Source organism: Protomyctophum bolini (genome assembly GCF_963924005.1).
Source record: "Protomyctophum bolini genome assembly, chromosome: 19".
Classification (NCBI taxonomy): domain Eukaryota; kingdom Metazoa; phylum Chordata; class Actinopteri; order Myctophiformes; family Myctophidae; genus Protomyctophum; species Protomyctophum bolini.
In genome coordinates, this window is record NC_137880.1 from 31585649 (window position 1) to 31605004 (window position 19356).

A 19356-nucleotide genomic window follows, 5' to 3' on the forward strand; every position below is an offset into this window, starting at 1 on the left:
TTCATGGTTCTACTGCGGTACGCCCTGAAGAGATCAGAACAGCGTGTTACAATCGCTAATAAATAAAATAACACAAACCATTGTTAAAATACAGTAGTTCATTATTCCGTTTTATTGTTTGATCTTTATCTACCATTTCATTAGTGCATTGTGTTGCTTTTTTTTTTTTAATCATTTTTATCCCACGATTGTAACCCATTTCTCACCCGTGTCAATTATCTAATGTGATCCTGGGCTCTACACACCCTCATGCTTCCTTCATGCCTGAGTGTCCAAGTTGCTCCTTTACACCTGACAGGGGGGAGTTTCCCTGGTTGGAAGTAGCGTGTGGAAGGAACACGTTATTCTAACCAGTTCCTTTCCCCTCCATCAGGCGCCCCGGCTGGCCAGGGGGAGGCAGTTTAGAGACCAGGATTACTGGATGTTTTTTGTGAGGGTACCTACCCTAGGGGACACGGGAGAACATGCAAACTCCACACAGTAAGGCCCGTTCGCCAACCCCGCCTCGGTTATGGGCACTGATGACGCGGAGGAGGAAACACGCCGCCAGCACCCACAGTGCCCCGAGCGGGAATCGAACCCAGGACCTTCTAGCTGTGAGGCGACAGCACTACCAACTGTGTTGCATTTTAAGTTACTGTTCTGATTTACTAAACTAAAAGAAAACCCAACACCAACATAAAGACAAACACGAACACTGACGTGCACCAACACTGACACACAAGTGTATTACAAAATGGTTGTTGAGATCATTTGGGACACTTACCTGAAAACATTGTAGAGGCTCATGGGCAGGGTCACACAGAAAGAACAGGCTAGTGTCAGATAGGAGAGGAGAATGTCAACATCATGAGTCAATAATATGCTTATGTGTATTGTGTACACATAAACAATGGTAACCCTGATTCAGGCAATACTCTAGTAAAGTAGGCATTAGCAAAACCTAATTGACATTTTTTTTCTCTCTCTCTACCAACCATAATAAAATAGAAAGGGGTGTATTCTGGTCTAAAAGCTTCACAAAGATGAAGCCAGGTACGAGATGTCAGCATAACAGCCCAGGATCAACAGAAAGCCGAAAAATATTTTTGGTCAGCTTGCGAGCCTTTTCTGTTAATCCTTTTGTTCAATCTTTCAATTTATTTGGTTTACAGATTGGTTTAACGCTTTGTCAGATTTCTGTTGGGTGCCAGACAGAATTGAACAGGATGATAAGATTATGTGGTTGACACTGTAGTATATGGTCAGTTAAGCCCAGGAAGCATTTACCGGTCCGTTAAAGGAGAAAAAACACTTTTGAGCAAATCCTGTAATCCAGAGTTTTTGCTACTAATGCAAAATGCACTAATGTCAGCACTTAACGGCAAATTACTGCAACAACCTGATTATTAGTCTTTGCGGTATTAATGTACACGCAAAAGACACACCATCTGTCTACTCATCAAAGAGATGTCAAGAAGAAACATGGCATGATTACATAGTAATAACGTGTCAGGTGTAAGAGGCGCTGTCTCCGTTGTTTAATTATAAATTATAAATTGAAAACTATTATTTCAACTTGGGCGTGTCCATTTGGATGCGTATTGTCGGGCTTTGGAGACCGAACTAGGCATATGAATTGATTTGGAGCGTATTCCGCAGGCACACAGCGTTGTCTCTTGCTGCTGCTGGCTGTACAGGCTGCTAGTACCGACGGCCCTTCCCCGCAGTGCAGCGGTGGTACACGGAGACTCGACACGAATCACGATACATTATATACATTGATTCTGTGCGTGGTTCAATGACAGTGTTTTGTTGTGGCTTTGCATTGGCTGTGCTGCGCTGTTTCAGCCGCGGTCTGTTATCGAGTGACACGCGAACATTGCAAACGTGTCAAATAACTGTAGTATGCACGTTGCTCTGCACTCAGAGTGCATGGTCTGTCTGCTGCTCTGCAACCAATTCCCATTGGTTCCCATTGCCTAGAGGCAGCATTGCCGTTGCTTGTCGTCCCCATTGGGTGTCGATCTGGTCGTCTAACTCAGGTGTTCCCAAACTTTTTCGGACCAGGTACCCCTTTTGGGGTAGATATTTTTCCAGGTACCCCCTCATCCTCGCAACATGGATAACAATATATTTACAACCACAAGCAGTGTTTCCTGCAGGAAAAAGCTTTGGCATGGTGCTGGGCACAGGCCGCAATTTTGATTAATTAATTAATTAGATTCATTAATTAATAAGATTAATACATTAAGATTAATTTGTATTATTGCTCTTGTATTGCTATTGGAGACACTGGGGGGACACTGGGGGACACTGGGCAGGCACTGAGGAGGCACTGGGGAGGCACTCAGGGGCACACTGGGGAGGCACTGGGAAGGCACTCGGGGGGCACACTGGGGAGGCACTGGGGAGGCATTGGGGAGGCACTCAGGGGGACACTGGGGAGGCACTCGGGGGGACACTGTCTAAATGTATACGTTTAAATGTAGACGTCTAAATGTAGACGTCTAAATGTAGACGTCTAAATGTGTACGTCTTCTCTTATGGGGGTCCCTGGCATATCTTTTCAAATGGGGGTCCACGGGCTAAGTAGTGTCAATTTGGGGGTCCTTGACATGAAAAAGTTTGGGAACCACTGCTTTAAACACTTTAGCACTTTATGAACATGAACAAAATAGATGGGTCCCCCCTGGAACTCCCTCAGGTACCCCTGGGGGTCCCCGGACCCCACTTTGGGAACCACTGCCATATCGTACGGCATACTATGGCACGCCGTTTTTCATCATTTTTGAGGATTTGAAAAAAATTAAAAAATGTAAAAAAAACGATGGGTTATAGCCCATGTTTTTTGAAATTTTGAAAAAAAAAAGTTAGCCTCGTTTCTCATCATTTTGGACCGTGGGCTATAGCCCATATCGTACGGCATACTATGGCACGCCGTTTTTCATCATTTTTCATCATAAATGTAGACGTCTAAATGTGTACGTCTTCTCTTATGGGGGTCCCTGGCATATCTTTTCAAATGGGGGTCCACGGGCTAAGTAGTGTCAATTTGGGGGTCCTTGACATGAAAAAGTTTGGGAACCACTGCTTTAAACACTTTAGCACTTTATGAACATGAACAAAATAGATGGGTCCCCCCTGGAACTCCCTCAGGTACCCCTGGGGGTCCCCGGACCCCACTTTGGGAACCACTGGTCTAACTCATAGGGGTAAACACTAGTCAGGTTACACCTGACAAAAACACATCAGAGTGATATCAGATCGCCCAATCATAGCTCACCGAGAATCATGACGGTGAAGAGGTCTCTGTAGTGGAAACTGGCCACGATTGGCTTGTACCACGTTTCCACGCCGACCACGGCAGTCACGATGTACACCACAGAGATGGTCTGGTGAGAGAGGCACAGGGAAACATGTCAGCAAGAAACACGTCACTTATGTGTTGAAGAACTTGTTGAATGAAAATGTGTGTGTGTGTGTGTGTGTGTGTGTGTGTGTGTGTGTGTGTGTGTGTGTGTGTGTGTGTGTTTGTGTGTGTGTGTGTGTGTGTGTGTGTGTGAGAATTGGACATTAAAGCCGCTGGATTCGGTGTGCGGTCCGACTGGATGGATCTTAATGATCTATGCCAGCGATCAGGATTACAGTTAAAGTGGGTGGCGCCTGATACAACAACTGCTGCGCTCAACAACAGCATCATCATAGATCCGCGTGTCCGTGCATGTGCAAACTACGAGCAAGACGGTGCGCACCATGAACTGTCAATCAAATCCGCGACCGCAAGAGCCACCATTCTAGGAATGAAGCGATCAGGGAAAACTGGCTCTTCTTCCCTTTGCAAACCACTCATTATCACACTCTATACTGTCAAATAACACCATAGGTGAGGACATTCTCATTTTCACCATTAAAGCCTGTTTACAGGTGTTGCCGACCAAGTTCAACTTGGCAACCTGGTACCCATCAGCACACGACCCACACTGCATCGTACATCCAGTACCACATGACAAAGAAACAGTCGCACACATCTTAAATGGTTGCAGCCACTATAAAGGACTGTACATTGCCAGACATGACCGTCTGGTGGACCTGGTCTCAGACAAGATCAGAGGAGTACAGGACAGGACAACAAGAATGTATAAACACAGCACTGTAAAAATAGACTGGTTTGATCACAATGACACGCATGTCAATTCACTGCAAAATATTCCAAATACCCCAGATATTGTGTTCATCAATGAAATTAGAAAAACTGTCACTATATTTGAAATAGGCTGCCCATTTGATTTGTATATGGACACTTGTTTTACATCCAAACTTATGAAATATCAGCTTCTGGTGGAACGTATTATGGCCTTGGGATATAACTGTCAACTTATTATTGTCCTTTGGAAGTCTGGGCCATGTCCATAAACTTGTGCTCAGGGGTTTGCAATTGGGTGGATTGCTAAAAACAAATGCAAAAAAGCTGGCTAAATACTGTTCTGTCTCAGCTACTATGGGCAGTCTGTCTGTCTGGAGAAGGCGTTGTTTCATTTATCCCTAGGTGGCTTAAAAAACCCAAAACAAACATCCTGTCTAGTATCAAGTAATAGTATGTCAACAATGTGCTATATATATTTTTTTTCTCTTCTTTTCCCTCTGTGTGTTAAGCATTTGCAGCAGCTTGGTTGGACCATATAATGTATAACCTAATTCTGATCAGTGTTTGGGTCTATTCTGTATTACGCCACTTGTGCAGATCCAAATAAAATAATTCAAATGTGTGTGTGTGTGTGTGTGTGTGTGTGTGTGTGTGTGTGTGTGTGTGTGTGTGTGTGTGTGTGTGTACATAGGAACACAATGGAAGTGCCCAGATCCTTTTTGTGTTATCCTTTTAGCCCAAGTGTTTTACTGTTCTGCTGTTAAACTTTTTAACAAATATAAAATCATACATTGTTTATAGGCCCCTCGGTGTGTGATAAAAAAATTGGGGCAGATTGGATGCTTGCATTTTTCGCTAAACGGGCCCTTCCGCAAATAATTTGCAGGAGTAGTAGCTAAAAAGGTATTGTGTCATGATTGTGTCATGTTGTGTCATGATCCAAGTAATCCAGGGAAAAACTGTTTTGATTGTACGACATACAGTTCAAGATTATCCTTTTTTTTAAAGATTTGTTTATGGCTTTTTGCCTTCATTGATAATTAATAGTGAAGATAGACAAAAAGGAGGGAGGGATAGAAGGGGAGAGACAAAGGTCGCCATGAACGGGACTCGAACACGCAACGCACTGTCAGGCCAGAGCCTATATGTGGCATGCACCTGGACCACTAGGCCAGGGGCGGCCCAACAACCTAAAGATAAAGTGGCCTGTTAAAACACCACCATGAGCCCGATTAGAAGAATGTGTACTGTGCGGGAGGTTCCTCCTTGGCCTACTGTGAGTGTGTGTGAAAAGGATTCACACCGATCGGTCCAGAGATTAGCTGTTCACAGGCACGCGCGCACACACGCATGCACGCACACACACGCACACAAGTCCCAATCCATTCAATAATAAATAAGATGATGAGAGTCACAGAGGCACAGAGGCACTCAAGTCTCTGCAGTCAGTATCTCACTGGACTTTGGAAGAGAGCAGTGTGAGATACTGTATACATAGAGGCGTATGTCTTTTGTTGTTACTGAGCTCCCATGAGCTGTTTAAATAAATACCATGATTCATCTAGGACATCCTGACACACTGCTATAAAAATAGCAAGTTGTTTATCAATCACACATGTACTTCACACTCACAGTGAGTCAGCAAGTAATTCTGATCAGCAGCTGCACAGAACCATAATTCCATAATTCTCTGTATCTCTGTCTGTATCCCATGTAGACAAATCCAAGGAGGGTAACCTGGTACAGCGTAGTCTCACGTAACCAGACAACTACTCCACAATCTCAGAATTCTATATACTGTATAGAGTCTGGAACTACACCTCCCGGAATCCGAGTAAGGAAGCTGCCATTTCCGTGAATGAAAATATATTTCAAAATATGTTACACATGGACCTTTTTTGTGATGGACTGATGGACTGACAGTCATATATGGTGACGTGACGTGTCACGAGGCGTGACAGACTGACAACCATATATTGAGGCGTGACGGACGGACTTCATGACGGACTGACTGATCGACTGACTGACAGGTTTTGCAGGTTTTCATAGTAATCTGCGACCTACAGTGGCAATAACTATGGCACTCAGAGGTACAGAGAAGTATGAGGTTGGAATGCAGAAGTTAATAAGGAAAAGGATTGAAATACATTTTTCATGTCTATGAGGTGACAGTACTTCATTAGACACCCTGTAGTCGTTTTTATGTGCAATGGTATTAACTTTGTATTTAGGGTTTCTTCCTGGAGGCTGAACCCTTGACAGTCAAACAGGCCAATGAATTAAAGTAATATTAAAGTTATATAGTGACAACTGGTAAACCAGTTCTTCCTCCTTATATAATAATACCTGGTGATCATGTTTTAGGTTCGCATCTTTAAAGAGTTTAAATCTACAGCTCATAGTGATACTGATTTACAAAGAGATATGTCTACGAAGCAGCCTCACACATTGCTCCCTGTTTATATGTCTCTTGTGTATGTTTATAATGCTTATACTGTATGTGTGTGTATGTTTGACCTTGCAACTGTGTTTCAATATATAAAAAGGTCTGGAAACTCTTTATATCTCACTGAACTTGTGCACCCTTATTAGAGTTCTCACCAGATCTGAAAATGACTGCACCCTACTAGGACGGCCCGAGGCTCGCCCGGCACAAACACTTACTTGACTGCGAGGCCAGCATTGTTTCAGTCTGAGTCCATTCCAGTGCAGAAGGTATGTTCAGTGAGGTGCCTTATTTAAGGCGCAAAAATGACCCCGGGCCTTAACCAGATGTTAGCTCACGGATAAGCAATCCTGTCGTGGGAGGATCGCGGACCAGCCGGAGAACCCCACATTTTGTAACTGCAACATGTTTTCATGTTTATGTTTTTATGTACAGCACTTTCAACTTTGATTGTTTAAATGTGCTCTATAAATATAGATTGATTTGTGGGTATGTTCAGGTGTTTCTCAAATGTATGTATGTATAGTATAAAGGTTAACTCTGAACTTGGTAGATCTGCTTTTGGCTTCTGTGGCCCTAATACATGGAATGACCTGCAGTGCAAACCACATTGGTACCCCCCGAGTCATTTTAAAACCTTGGTGAGCATACAGATCTGCACAATATGCAACTGTTTTTAGATCGTTTTGAAATTTGTCTTAGCTTCCATTTGTAACCCATGTAATTCATATGTATACCCTTAGTTTTCCTTTTCCTGATCTTCTGATGTATTGTGATGTTGTTAAGAGCTAAATGGCTGCTGTGTGAATATGGTGGGAGGATTCACGTGTCCTTAGACCTTACCACTTGGCTGATATCGTAACCCCAGGGGAGGAACAGCACCCCGGTGTTGTATTTCTCCCAGTGGGACAGGATGAACGAGAACAGCACCACCCACAGGATGTAGTAGAGCGTGACCACGCCCACGCCACTTGTCCCGCGCCCGAATATGGAATAGACAGTGGCCACGAAGTACACGCAGGCCCAGCTGTCCAGGCCGTGGTCAAACAGCTCCCCCAGTGGCGTGGACGAGTTAGTGCGGCGGGCCTGTTTGCCATCTACGCCATCTGTGCGAGTGGGAATGAAAAGTAAAGGGAAGTTGAATACATTCATATGGGATATGAAGAGAGCGCACACACACACACACACACACACACACACACACACACACACACACACACACTATGTAATGTGCTTTAAATTGATTATTTATTACACACCATACACTTAATATACACACACACACAGTCTTCGTAAAAGCAAGCTGTGAGATTCTGAAAACTGTCTGTTCATAGTGCGAGTGTTAAGTCTAGTGTCATTCCACTGGTATTTGTCTCTGGGCTGAGTGAGAGCCTGCACGGGGACTGGTGGGTGGGGGAAAACGGCAGGGTTCAGATTCCAGCTGAGGGTCAGCAGGGAGAAAACACCACTCCCTACATCTGGGATGAGGTGGAGGAGGAGCCCAGACTGTCGAAAGCAGTTTTTTCTCAAAAGAACTTCATGCATTTTGGGAACCACTGGTCTAAACCAGTCAGTGGTTTAGGACCATTTGAACAAACTCACGTTCCTCTACGCTCTGCTTACTTAACTAAGTAAATGTCTTCTACATCCTGACAGTTTTCTCTGAAAAAGCTATTTTTCTATGTCAGTCGTTCTTGAATGTTTCAAAAATAGCAGAGCTACAAGTTCATAGCGCGCCACTCGGTGGCGCGCTATGAACTTGTAGATCTGCTATTTTTCAATAGCTAAAGCATAACATAATGCTAACACCGAAAGGGGTTCCCTTAAAACCCAAATTTGTGCTCAAGAGACGTCTCCAGACGTCCTAGGAATTATCCCATGGTCTGCCCAAGACGTCTGTACACATATTAGGATGGGCAACCCCACGTCGCTAGTTTTGAAAGAATGAAAGGGCACACAATGTGTAACGACCGGATTTATGTAGCAACCACTGGAATATCCTAGCAACCAAATATTATACCTTAACAAGCACTTATTAGACCCTAGCAACCACATGTTTAGCACATATTTGATACCAGCAACTTTAACCGTAAGTGGGATTAGCATGCAGTAATTGTGTCCCAGCCCTCAGTGTGTTCTCCGCGAACTAAATAAAGGTTGAAAATTCACAAACTAACATCCAGTCCATGTATGTAAACTTTAACATGCATATATCTCTAAAAAATAGAGACAAGAAAATTACGAATTGAAGTGAATGTCAAATATAATGGCAAATAATAAATAATAATGACATAGCGATAACACTTTTATCCCAAGCACTTTTCTGTGTGCTACATTTACCCACTCTCACACACATCAAAGGCAGAGGCAATCATGCAAGAAACCACTCTCATTGTAAGCAGATAGGGTTTCAATGTCTTGCTTAGGAACACTTTGACACAAAGCCACAGCCTCCCCGAGTGGGTGAAGTTAAATAAATCACATAACATGGAGTCGTTCCCTATTGTCCAAAAAACTGAGAATGTTATCATAAACTGCTAGGGTACTATCAATGCCATACCAGACAAGTACAACATGTTTTCTAGGTACAAAGTACAAAAACCTGGACACTGTCCCAGTCGCCTTTTCCCTATTTGAACACATTCTCTCTACGAATAGCATGCTTTACAACAGAGGTTCCCATTAACCACTGGTACTTTTACCACTGGTAGTACTTGAGCAACCCTCTAGTGGTACACAGAGGAGTCGCCCAAAAAAGGAGAAAAAAGACAAAAGTGGAATGAAATATTTATATTACTACAGGTCGTTCTTCTGACCAAGCAATTGGTTGAAACAGGCTACAGCCGTGCTGAAATGGGCAGGACACCATGAGGTTCCCAGTTCGATCCCCCCCCCCCCCAGAGTTAGTGTCAAAGTGTCCTTGAGCAAGACACTGAACCCCACATTTCTCCTGAGCAGGTTGGTGCCTTGCATGGTTTCCTCCGCCATCTGTGTATGAATGGGTGAATGTAATGCACAATCCATGTAAAGCGCTTTAGATAAAAGTGCTATATAAATGCACCATTTACCATTTAGGCCAGGTGTAGGCAATCAAGGGGCGGCCATAGCTGAGGTGTACCATTAGGCTTAATGCTACACCTCAGCTATGGCACGCCCAGGGCACCCATCCGTGGATTCATCTAGGTCTCCTGCAAATGGTTATAGAATGCGTTCAGCGTGATGTCTGACTGTGAAGTAATCTTTAAGAGCCGCCCCATCACCATGCAAAGCCCCTCCACTAGGAACTCCTGCACCTTTCCAAAATCACATCTGGCTCGCTACATTAACCACATGCACACTGACAGACACCTATGCATGGAGAACACGCATCTGGCTCGTTGTAGCAACACTGGTTTTGAGGGGCGCTAGCACCTCCTATATTCAGCTATGTGTAGATTTCTGTCCTAACACATTATATACCATTGACAATGAATGGAGAATTTACGTCATATGTCTGAGAAAATCTGTATTTTTGTCCTACACAAACATTTTATTCCCATTGACAATGAATGGATGATGTACGATGATGAGCGCCCCTCACTTCACACGGATGTGATTTTACATCAAACGGTCAGATTTGTGAGGGGCCTTGGACGTAAAACAAGTGCATTCCAGTGAGTCAGCAGGGGGGTGGGACTCACCAAGTGTGTAGGCTAAGAAGTTGAAGATACCAGCGGCGACCCAAACCCCACTCGGCACGTGGTCATGTCCTACAGCTGAAATACAAACCACATACAGAGAACACCATGTAAAAACACATACACAGAGTACCCCACACACATGCACACAGGGTGGGGGGAAACACATTAAGCAACAGCCTAACCAAGCAGTGTGTGCTTGTAGTTTATGGATTACTATCCTTGTGGTGACCAAACAATCCCCATAAGGAAAGTAATAGTAAGAACACCAGTCCAAATAGGGACATTATTCTGGTTCTCGAGAGGGAAAGCGTCATCTATGAAATATTTATAGTTACTACCGGTATTAGTAAAAACACATGGTGCTAATTAACTGCTAAACGTGAGCCATGTTAACTCGTTAACACTCGCTGACAGTTCAGGTAAACACTATTTCCTATTTACTTCGACAATTCGCTGCCTGCCCATTTCTTTAACATTCCTGGATCCTTCAATTAACTGGTTTTACTGGTTTGGTAAAGTAAACTAAATTGCATTTGACATCCCCACAAGTATAGTAATACAAAAGGGTGTGTTAAGGAAGATATAATGAGCTGGTTGTAAAACTTGAGTCATCACCAGCTAACATGTTCCACTGAGCAGTGGACTTTGCCTCACATGTTGTGTCACGCCTGCATCACCTCATTTCAAGTTTTTTCACTATATTATATTATGGTAGAGCTGCACAATGAATGGACAACAAGTCCTCATCATAATTTGGACAGCTGCCAGCTCTAAATCCTTTTCCTCCACCGACTAGGAACAACATTTACAAAAAGATTTAAAAACAATGTACACCAAGTAGTAGCCCTGTCTATTGTCAATCCACAGTATTAATCATACATTAAACTCCTGCACATGGGTACTCGTTTCTCTCACCTACATTTCATTCATCATATTGTTTACCACCTGCTACAGACAATTAAGCACCGCCTCATGTCGGGCGTCTAGTTTTGCCTACTGTCTGAATATAGTCCTATGTTGTGCAAAGTCCAACAACAATAATGCGACTCCTGCATCTTATTCTTCTTAGTGCTGCTGCTTAGATTTTTACTAGTTTTACAGCTAATTGTTGTATATAAACCATTATATAGTTGGCAAGTAAGGGGATCACACAACTCTGTCACTCAGATCGGCATTATTTAGTACATCGTCGCTGTTGGGCATGAACCTTGCATCTCCATATTTCATGTTTTCTAAAATAATATAATTTAATAAGTAAATGAATGCCCTGCCTACTTCATTGTACATAGCAATTAGCCAATCTACAAGCTCAGAGCGCCTCGCATCAAGACACATTGTGATCTTGAACTTTTGTAGGTGATAAATGAAAGTCTGTGTTTTGTTTTGAGCTTTTGACTAAAAAGAACTACATTGGATCCAACAACACAGGTTATTTTTCCACTTCGATGGCTTAGCTAGTTACACAGGGACACACATAGCTGCGTAACGGAGCGGAGGCACCGCTCAAATAAAGAAACAGGCAAAGCAGGACCCACCAGATGCATAGAAGTCAAAGTCGTAGAATGACAACATGAGGAAGTTAAGGACCAGGAACATGAAGCCAATGAAAGTGATGAGGTTTGGAGCCAGCCAAGTTGGAAGAATCTGGAAAAGATTTGCAGTTAACAAGTAATGACCTGCTAGGTTCATAGCTGGAAATATCATTCTTTTTTTTTTTTAATACCGTTTTTATTAGGCATTTTTTTGTATGACAATTTCAGCATATTAGACAATGATAATAAGTAATTCAGTTAAATAAAAATGAAAAAAAGAACAGGCAATGTAAATGTTCCACATACAGTATAATAAAAAAGACATAAGTGTGATAAACATGAAAAAACAAAAAACAGTTAAACAATGACAAGTGTGAACAGACAAACAAAACAGACAACAGGACAGACACTCTTGCTCTCAAACTTCCAACGTTGTTGTAAATTAAGTAAGTTACAGACATTCTTTTTTAAATAAGAAAAAATAAAATAAAGAAAAAACACTCAGTTCCTTTTCTTTCAGTTCCTTTTCTTTCTTTCCAATTTTCTATTGTGTAGGAGGGGTTAGCGTGCACCTATTGAAATATTCAATGAAGGGTTGCCATGTCTGGTAGAATCTATCTTCACTCCCTCTCAATTCAAACTTAATCTTTTCCAATTGTAAGTAGTGCATAACATCTCTCATAAGTGAAGTGTGAGTTGGAACCTGTGCTTGTTTCCAATTCAACAGTATCAGTCTGCGAGCCAGTAGAGTCACATATTTAATATTTACCATGTTATATTGGAAAGTAGACAGTTTGACCCCGGGCCCTGTGACTCCCATAATTGCTGTCAGTGGATCCGGGTCAAAAGGTCTTCCAACAATGTCTGACAGTGATTTAAATATTGGAAATATCATTCTTAAATAATCTAACTAAACTAACCCTACAATTATTAAATATTCCATAAATGAACTTATCCGAGTTATTGATCTGTAATTTCTATAATGCTATTTAGACAAATCAATGGCTATTTGATTGAGATGTGAGTCGGTTTCATTCTGTAAACGATAACACCTGTCCAACAACTCAACTCAACACGCAGCAAAGGTCGTCGGAATCGGGAGTCGAACCGGCAACACTCAGTCAGGCTGGATCAGCAGCCGAGGTGCCCGGACCGCTAGGCCAGCCCGGGCCCTGTCCAACTCTTCTAAACATACCGTTTGTAATTGTTGCCCTTGTAATAAACTGGATCAGAGGTCGTTGACATGGGTTTGGGTTAGCACTGGCAGTGCACTATCTACTAGCAGCAACAGAATGCTGAAACGGTCTATAAGTGATGGAGGGGTATGGACATTATGTCACTAAAGATTTAACTTTAGAACAGATGCACACCGTCCTTTAAAGTGTATTGTTCACCAGTAACCAGATATACCGGTATGCACCACTGAGCAGAGATACAAGCTCCTTTAGCACAATCTGTACATGATCAGAAACAGCTGTACACGACAGGGTGTACCTAACCACAGTGCTGGGCCGATAAGTGTCCATTTGGTTACATTTGTACACTCTGAGTTAAGTTAATATTGAGGAATTTACAGTTACCTCGATATCGATATTGTGACGAATATCATGTTTGAATGTGATTTGTGATGATAATGCCGTATTGTGACAAAATACAATTTATTTTAAAGATTGTCAAAATAGCTATATTTGCTAGCCTACAAGCTCAGAATCATGTCACATCACAAGGCGTTGTGTCGTGAGCTTGTATATCTGGTATTTTGTGATTAAAATCAGTAAAGGACAACAGTTTTGCTATATCACGATGCTAAATCCCTGTAGGTTGTAGTCTCATATCACAATGTGTTATTCATGCTTTGCTTCGGTGAAGTTGGATTTATCAACACGGCGTACGCCCACTTTTGGGCGTATGCCGAAATCAGCAACATTTTTGGCATTTATCATTCCAGAGTGACTTTGAACTTTGATGTACCGTGCGTACGCCACGCCAAAACTCACGTCTAGTCTTGAGCTGTCGTACGCCCGTTTTCTGTCCTATAGACAAACGGAGCAACATTGTGTGACCAGCTGACAGGCTGTCACAGGCCTCTAAACATATGTAAAATGTTTAGCTAAAATAAAACTAATAAATAATATGAGAAAGATATATTTTGTAAAGGCATGTCATATTAGTTAGTTAGATGCTTAAGCCATTTAAACAGTGCTATGAGCGCATATACATGCGAGGATTCGATTGGGAGCGGCGCGGCCTGTGCTGGAATATTTTCACGACAGAGACAATGGAGACTGCCGGAGGTGGAGAGTGAAGTCTCCCTTAATGCCGCAGCCGTACTGTAGCCTACAGTAACAGTACAGTAGGCCTGTCATTGTGCAACCTCCTCGTTTAAGGATAAACCCGATGAGACACTTGATTGTCAACTGTGCCGATCGGGAGACCGCATTGGTATATATAGGTAACTCAACCAGCCGACCACACACCAGTTTACTCATCACTCCATAAGTAGCCTTGCCGAGCCATGAGGCCCATAGGGCAGGGGCCTATCTCCTGTTTCTGTAGCGTGAGGCAGCTTGATGTACAAGTACACCCCCTGGACATGACGCTAGTATGTCGCAGGGCATTACTCCATAAACGTTCATATAATTGACAGCCACCACTGGCTATCTATCTGTGGTGTCACAGACCACAGTAATAGAGGACACAGTGACAGAGGAGAAGACACACGCCTTTATTTTATTTTTGCAAAACAGCAGCGTGCGTATGCGGCTGTGCCAGGGCCTGTGCACGTCCACTTATCATGACGATGGATTGTGATAGTGTTATACTGTTTTTCAACAACCCATTCTGACCTGAGATCAGATTCATACGAGGTTTCCACTGGACACACACTGGTCTGATGAACCCATTCTGACCTGAGATCAGATTCTAAAAATGTCAGTCGTTCTTTGATTTTTCCAAAAATAGCAGACCTACAAGCTCGTAGCGCGCCACTCGGTGGCGCGCTATGAGCTTGTAGATCTGCTATTTTTCAATAGCTAAAGCATAGCATGATGCCGACACCAAAATGGGTTCCCGGTCAGAATGGGTTAAGGCAAACGGACAACGTGTAGGCCTACAGCCATTTTATTATTTAATTCATGGTTCACAGGTGTTCATTCACTAATATCTCTTTATTTATTTAATATACTGTACAACACACAGTTGGGCTTGCAAGTTGCGTGTGTGCATGCCGTCCGTGCGCCTGTGTGTGTGTGTGTGTGTGTGTGTGTGTGTGTGTGTGTGTGTGTGTGTGGGAGGGGGGGCATGACAGGCAGCGAGGCGAGAGGTGTGGAAAGTCTTTTCTTAATTCTCATTGGCACTCCATTGATAAATGAGGGCCTAAGTCTAACTAATTAGCATCGGCAGCAGATAGCAATCTGGCTCCACGGATACCATGAATGCATTTCCTTATATGAGAGTATGAGACAGATAAGAGTGATGTAGGGATGTGTTATGAAGGGCACAGAGACAGATAGAGAGCGATGTAGGGATGTGTTATGAAGGGCACAGAGATAGATAGAGTGATGTAGGGATGTGTTATGAAGGGCACAGAGACAGATAGAGAGTGATGCAGGGATGTGTTATGAAGGACATAGAGACAGATAGAGTGATGCAGGGATGTGTTATGAAGGGCACAGAGACAGATAGAGTGATGCAGGGATGTGTTATGAAGGACATAGAGACAGATAGAGTGATGCAGGGATGTGTTATGAAGGACATAGAGACAGATAGAGAGTGATGCAGGGATGTGTTATGAAGGACATAGAGACAGATAGAGTGATGTAGGGATGTGTTATGAAGGGCACAGAGACAGATAGAGTGATGTAGGGATGTGTTATGAAGGACATAGAGACAGATAGAGTGATGTAGGGATGTGTTATGAAGGGCACAGAGACAGATAGAGAGTGATGCAGGGATGTGTTATGATGGGCACAGAGACAGATAGAGAGTGATGTAGGGATGTGTTATGAAGGGCACAGAGACAGATAGAGAGTGATGCAGGGATGTGTTATGAAGGGCACAGAGACAGATAGAGAGTGATGTAGGGATGTGTTATGAAGGGCACAGAGACAGATAGAGAGTGATGCAGGGATGTGTTATGAAGGACATAGAGACAGATAGAGTGATGCAGGGATGTGTTATGAAGGGCACAGAGACAGATAGAGAGTGATGCAGGGATGTGTTATGAAGGGCACATAGAGACAGATAGAGAGTGATGTGTTATGAAGGGCACAGAGACAGATAGAGTGATGTAGGGGTGTGTTATGAAGGGCACAGAGACAGACAGAGTGATGTAGGGATGTGTTATGAAGGGCACAGAGACAGATAGAGTGATGTAGGGATGTGTTATGAAGGGCACAGAGACAGATAGTGATGTAGGGATGTGTTATGAAGGGCACAGAGACAGATAGAGTGATGTAGGGATGTGTTATGAAGGGCACAGAGACAGATAGTGATGTAGGGATGTGTTATGAAGGGCACAGAGACAGATAGAGTGATGTAGGGATGTGTTATGAAGGGCACAGAGACAGATAGAGTGATGTAGGGATGTTATAAGGGTATACATTACAGACAGATAGAGAGTGATGTAGGGATGTGATAAGGGCATAGAGAGTGATGCACTATGTAGGGATGTGTTTGGGGCATAGGGAGAGGTGTGTATGTCTCTGTTGTTACAGTATCTCAGCAGACAGCTGGAAACCTCATTAATGATGCAGTTCACCCTGGTGTACAGTGGACAAAAACACACACACACACACACACACACACACACACACGCACACACACACGACGAAAAGCGATGAACAGAGGCCATCAAACGGGGCTTTCCTCACCTTGACCACAGAGTTCCAGAAGGGATGCATGACGTAGACGGACAAGGGGTTGGAATCCACGGCGCTGTACTGAAAACAGACAGATAAACACAGTTTAATCAATCAGACACTCACAGCCTAGCTATAGCCGATATAGCACTGCAGGGGTTCACCTAAGGGCATCTGAGTTTTATAGGCTGCTGCTTTCTTCAAAAGATGTACACACAAACATGTGTGTGTGTGTGTGTGTGTCTTTTTAAGAAAGAGAGACACACACACACACACACATCTTTGTGTCTACGTGTCTCTCTTTCTTAAAAAGACACACACACACACACACACACACACACACACACACACACACACACAGGATGTATGCATACCATACCACATACCCATGCAGCCTGGCAATGCCAAGCGAATGAAAGAACATTTCGAAAGAAAAAGGAGAAAGTGAGATAATCGGGGAGACTGTGGGACAATGTTTCATGGCCTGACCTCTCATGTGCTTTCCAACTGAGCGCTCGTGTGTCAGCATGCACTTGTGTGTAGCTTAATATGCGTGCATGTTCCAGTTTGTGTACACACACGCACACACACACACTTAACTATACAGCCAACATCTCACACAGAACTTCCCTTCCATTCTGTCCTCCTGTCTGCTTCAGTCACAGATGCATGTGGTACAGCTGGTGTTTGGTGAACTTTGGTCGTCGACATGCAAAACAATTATGGCTAGAAAGTCTCACCCCCTGAGTAATAAATCACTTGTCTCAATATCAAGGCAGGCGGTTTATGTCATTTGTGTGTGTGTAGTGTGTGTGTGTGTGTGTGTGTGTGTGTGTGTGTGTGTGTGTGTGTGTGTGTCGACTAAAGCAACTTGACAACATTTCGACTGACAGGCATAGTAAAGACACAGAACTTTGCAAGCATGAAAGAATGTCACCTCTCTGCTCCTGTAACCCCCCCCCCCCCCCCCATGATTTTAATTTTTCATTACATGATTGAATACCCAGGACCTGAATGGAAACAAGATCGCAAGGACTTTTTTCTGTGATATCCTTTTAGACTAAGTGTTTGACTGTACTCTGTACTGTTTACATTTCTGCCTACTAAAGTATTCAATGAATCAATCAATTCGTTCATTGAACACAAAGTAGTCAATATCAATAAACAACAGAGAAAATCACCTTTTGCCGTGCATTAGTGTCACTCAGAACTCATCAATTTACTATTCATTACTTAGGCATTAGATGAACGGGCTATGATGTTACAATCTGCTCAGTCAACAGCATCAGGCACGAATCAGTTCTCATGAGCGCACATTGCTACATGTGTATACAATTGAATACAACTGGATTTCATATGCTGTCAATTTGTCATTAGTGCCATATAGTGTTTTACGGTCAGTTTAGCCCATTACAACTGTATCAAAATACTAATATGAATGAATGAACTCTCGTCATGTCATGTCACAATCACATGTCTGTATTCTACAAAGATTTAAAAAAATATATACACTCACTTTGTTGAAAACTGAACCATGGCCCAGAGATTAGCTTCAAAACGGAATAATTTGACATGGTCCCACTAGTCCTGCTTTCAAGGGTCTCTCATTGCCAGAGACAAGAGAGAAGTCTTTGTTCGCTCTCCTGATTGTCAATGACACACATCTTTCAGAATAAAAACTATGGTTCATAATGAGGGTATTTGAAAGACAACTCTGTTTTCTAGTGACAATTTAAAGCCCCATTGCCAGAATCTGTTTAGTATGTTCACATATAGCTCTGGTCCATAGCCTTCTACTGCTTCTACGATTCTGCCCTGAAGCAGTAGAAGGCTATGGACCAGAGCTAGTTCACATACAACTCACAAGAATTTCACCTGATGCTCAGCCTTGCATAGATTAAAAACAATAATATATACAGTAGACTAGAGGAAATGAACCGTGTAGCTAATGATGGGCTGGCAATGATTTCACTGTCATTCTCCAACCTGAGACAGTAACGCCACCATCATCATCATCATCATCATTATCATGCCATCAGATTAGACACTGTGGTGTGGTGTCGTGTGGAGTTCAATGCCCCCTTCAGTTCAACCCCATCACCCTAGTAACCTTAACAGCAGCTACCTTGATCCCTGCCTGGACTGATAAGGCTAGTAGTGTGTTATTATGAGGTAACTGATAAGTGATAAAACACTGAACTAGAAGGGAAGCAATCGACAGATTGACAGCTAGCCGCTGCTTCCAATCCACACGCTGCCTAGTGTCGACCCCATCAACCATATGAGATCAACAGCTAGCCAGCCAGCTAGCCAGGAAAGCAAGCGACCATCCGCCTCACCGCCTGGCTGTCATGTCACACACAGTCATACTGCGAGGACAACCCCAACCGATATCTCTTCAATTACCTTGTATTTGTCGAAGCCCGCCAGTTGCTCCTGGGTGACATATTCGTAGAGAGCCATGGTGGCAAGCTCCGGCATCTCGGCCCAGTCAGTGGCACCTTGAATATTTTGAACTCCCTCTTTTTTTAATAAACGTTCAACAATCCCCTCAGATGTTATTATCCGCAGTGTCGAGGGAGCACCATCTATTAGCCTTTAGCTTGCTGCTATCGCTCATGCCGGCTCGGCCGATGAGGCGAATGTCGAAACACTCTGGAGTGGGACCACTCCTACGGACGGACTGACAGAAAGGCCCCATTGTGCTTCGTCG

At 43.2% G+C, this 19356-nt stretch overlaps 1 protein-coding gene across 1 annotated transcript in view; it reads right to left on the reverse strand.

The window, feature by feature from the left end:
* selenoi (selenoprotein I) overlaps positions 1-19310 on the reverse strand; it is a 26999-nt gene extending 7689 nt beyond the window's left edge. The window contains exons 1-8 of the mRNA XM_080790527.1: positions 19050-19310; positions 16656-16724; positions 11788-11896; positions 10253-10327; positions 7416-7678; positions 3266-3374; positions 767-815; positions 1-24 (exon numbers count right to left, since the gene is read on the reverse strand). The exon at positions 1-24 is cut by the window's left edge and continues 157 nt beyond it. Of these exons, the coding sequence (XP_080646653.1) occupies positions 1-24; positions 767-815; positions 3266-3374; positions 7416-7678; positions 10253-10327; positions 11788-11896; positions 16656-16724; positions 19050-19124 (773 nt within the window). The 5' untranslated portion in view covers positions 19125-19310. The remainder of the gene's footprint in view (positions 25-766; positions 816-3265; positions 3375-7415; positions 7679-10252; positions 10328-11787; positions 11897-16655; positions 16725-19049) is intronic.
* Between the last annotated feature and the right edge of the window lie 46 nt (positions 19311-19356).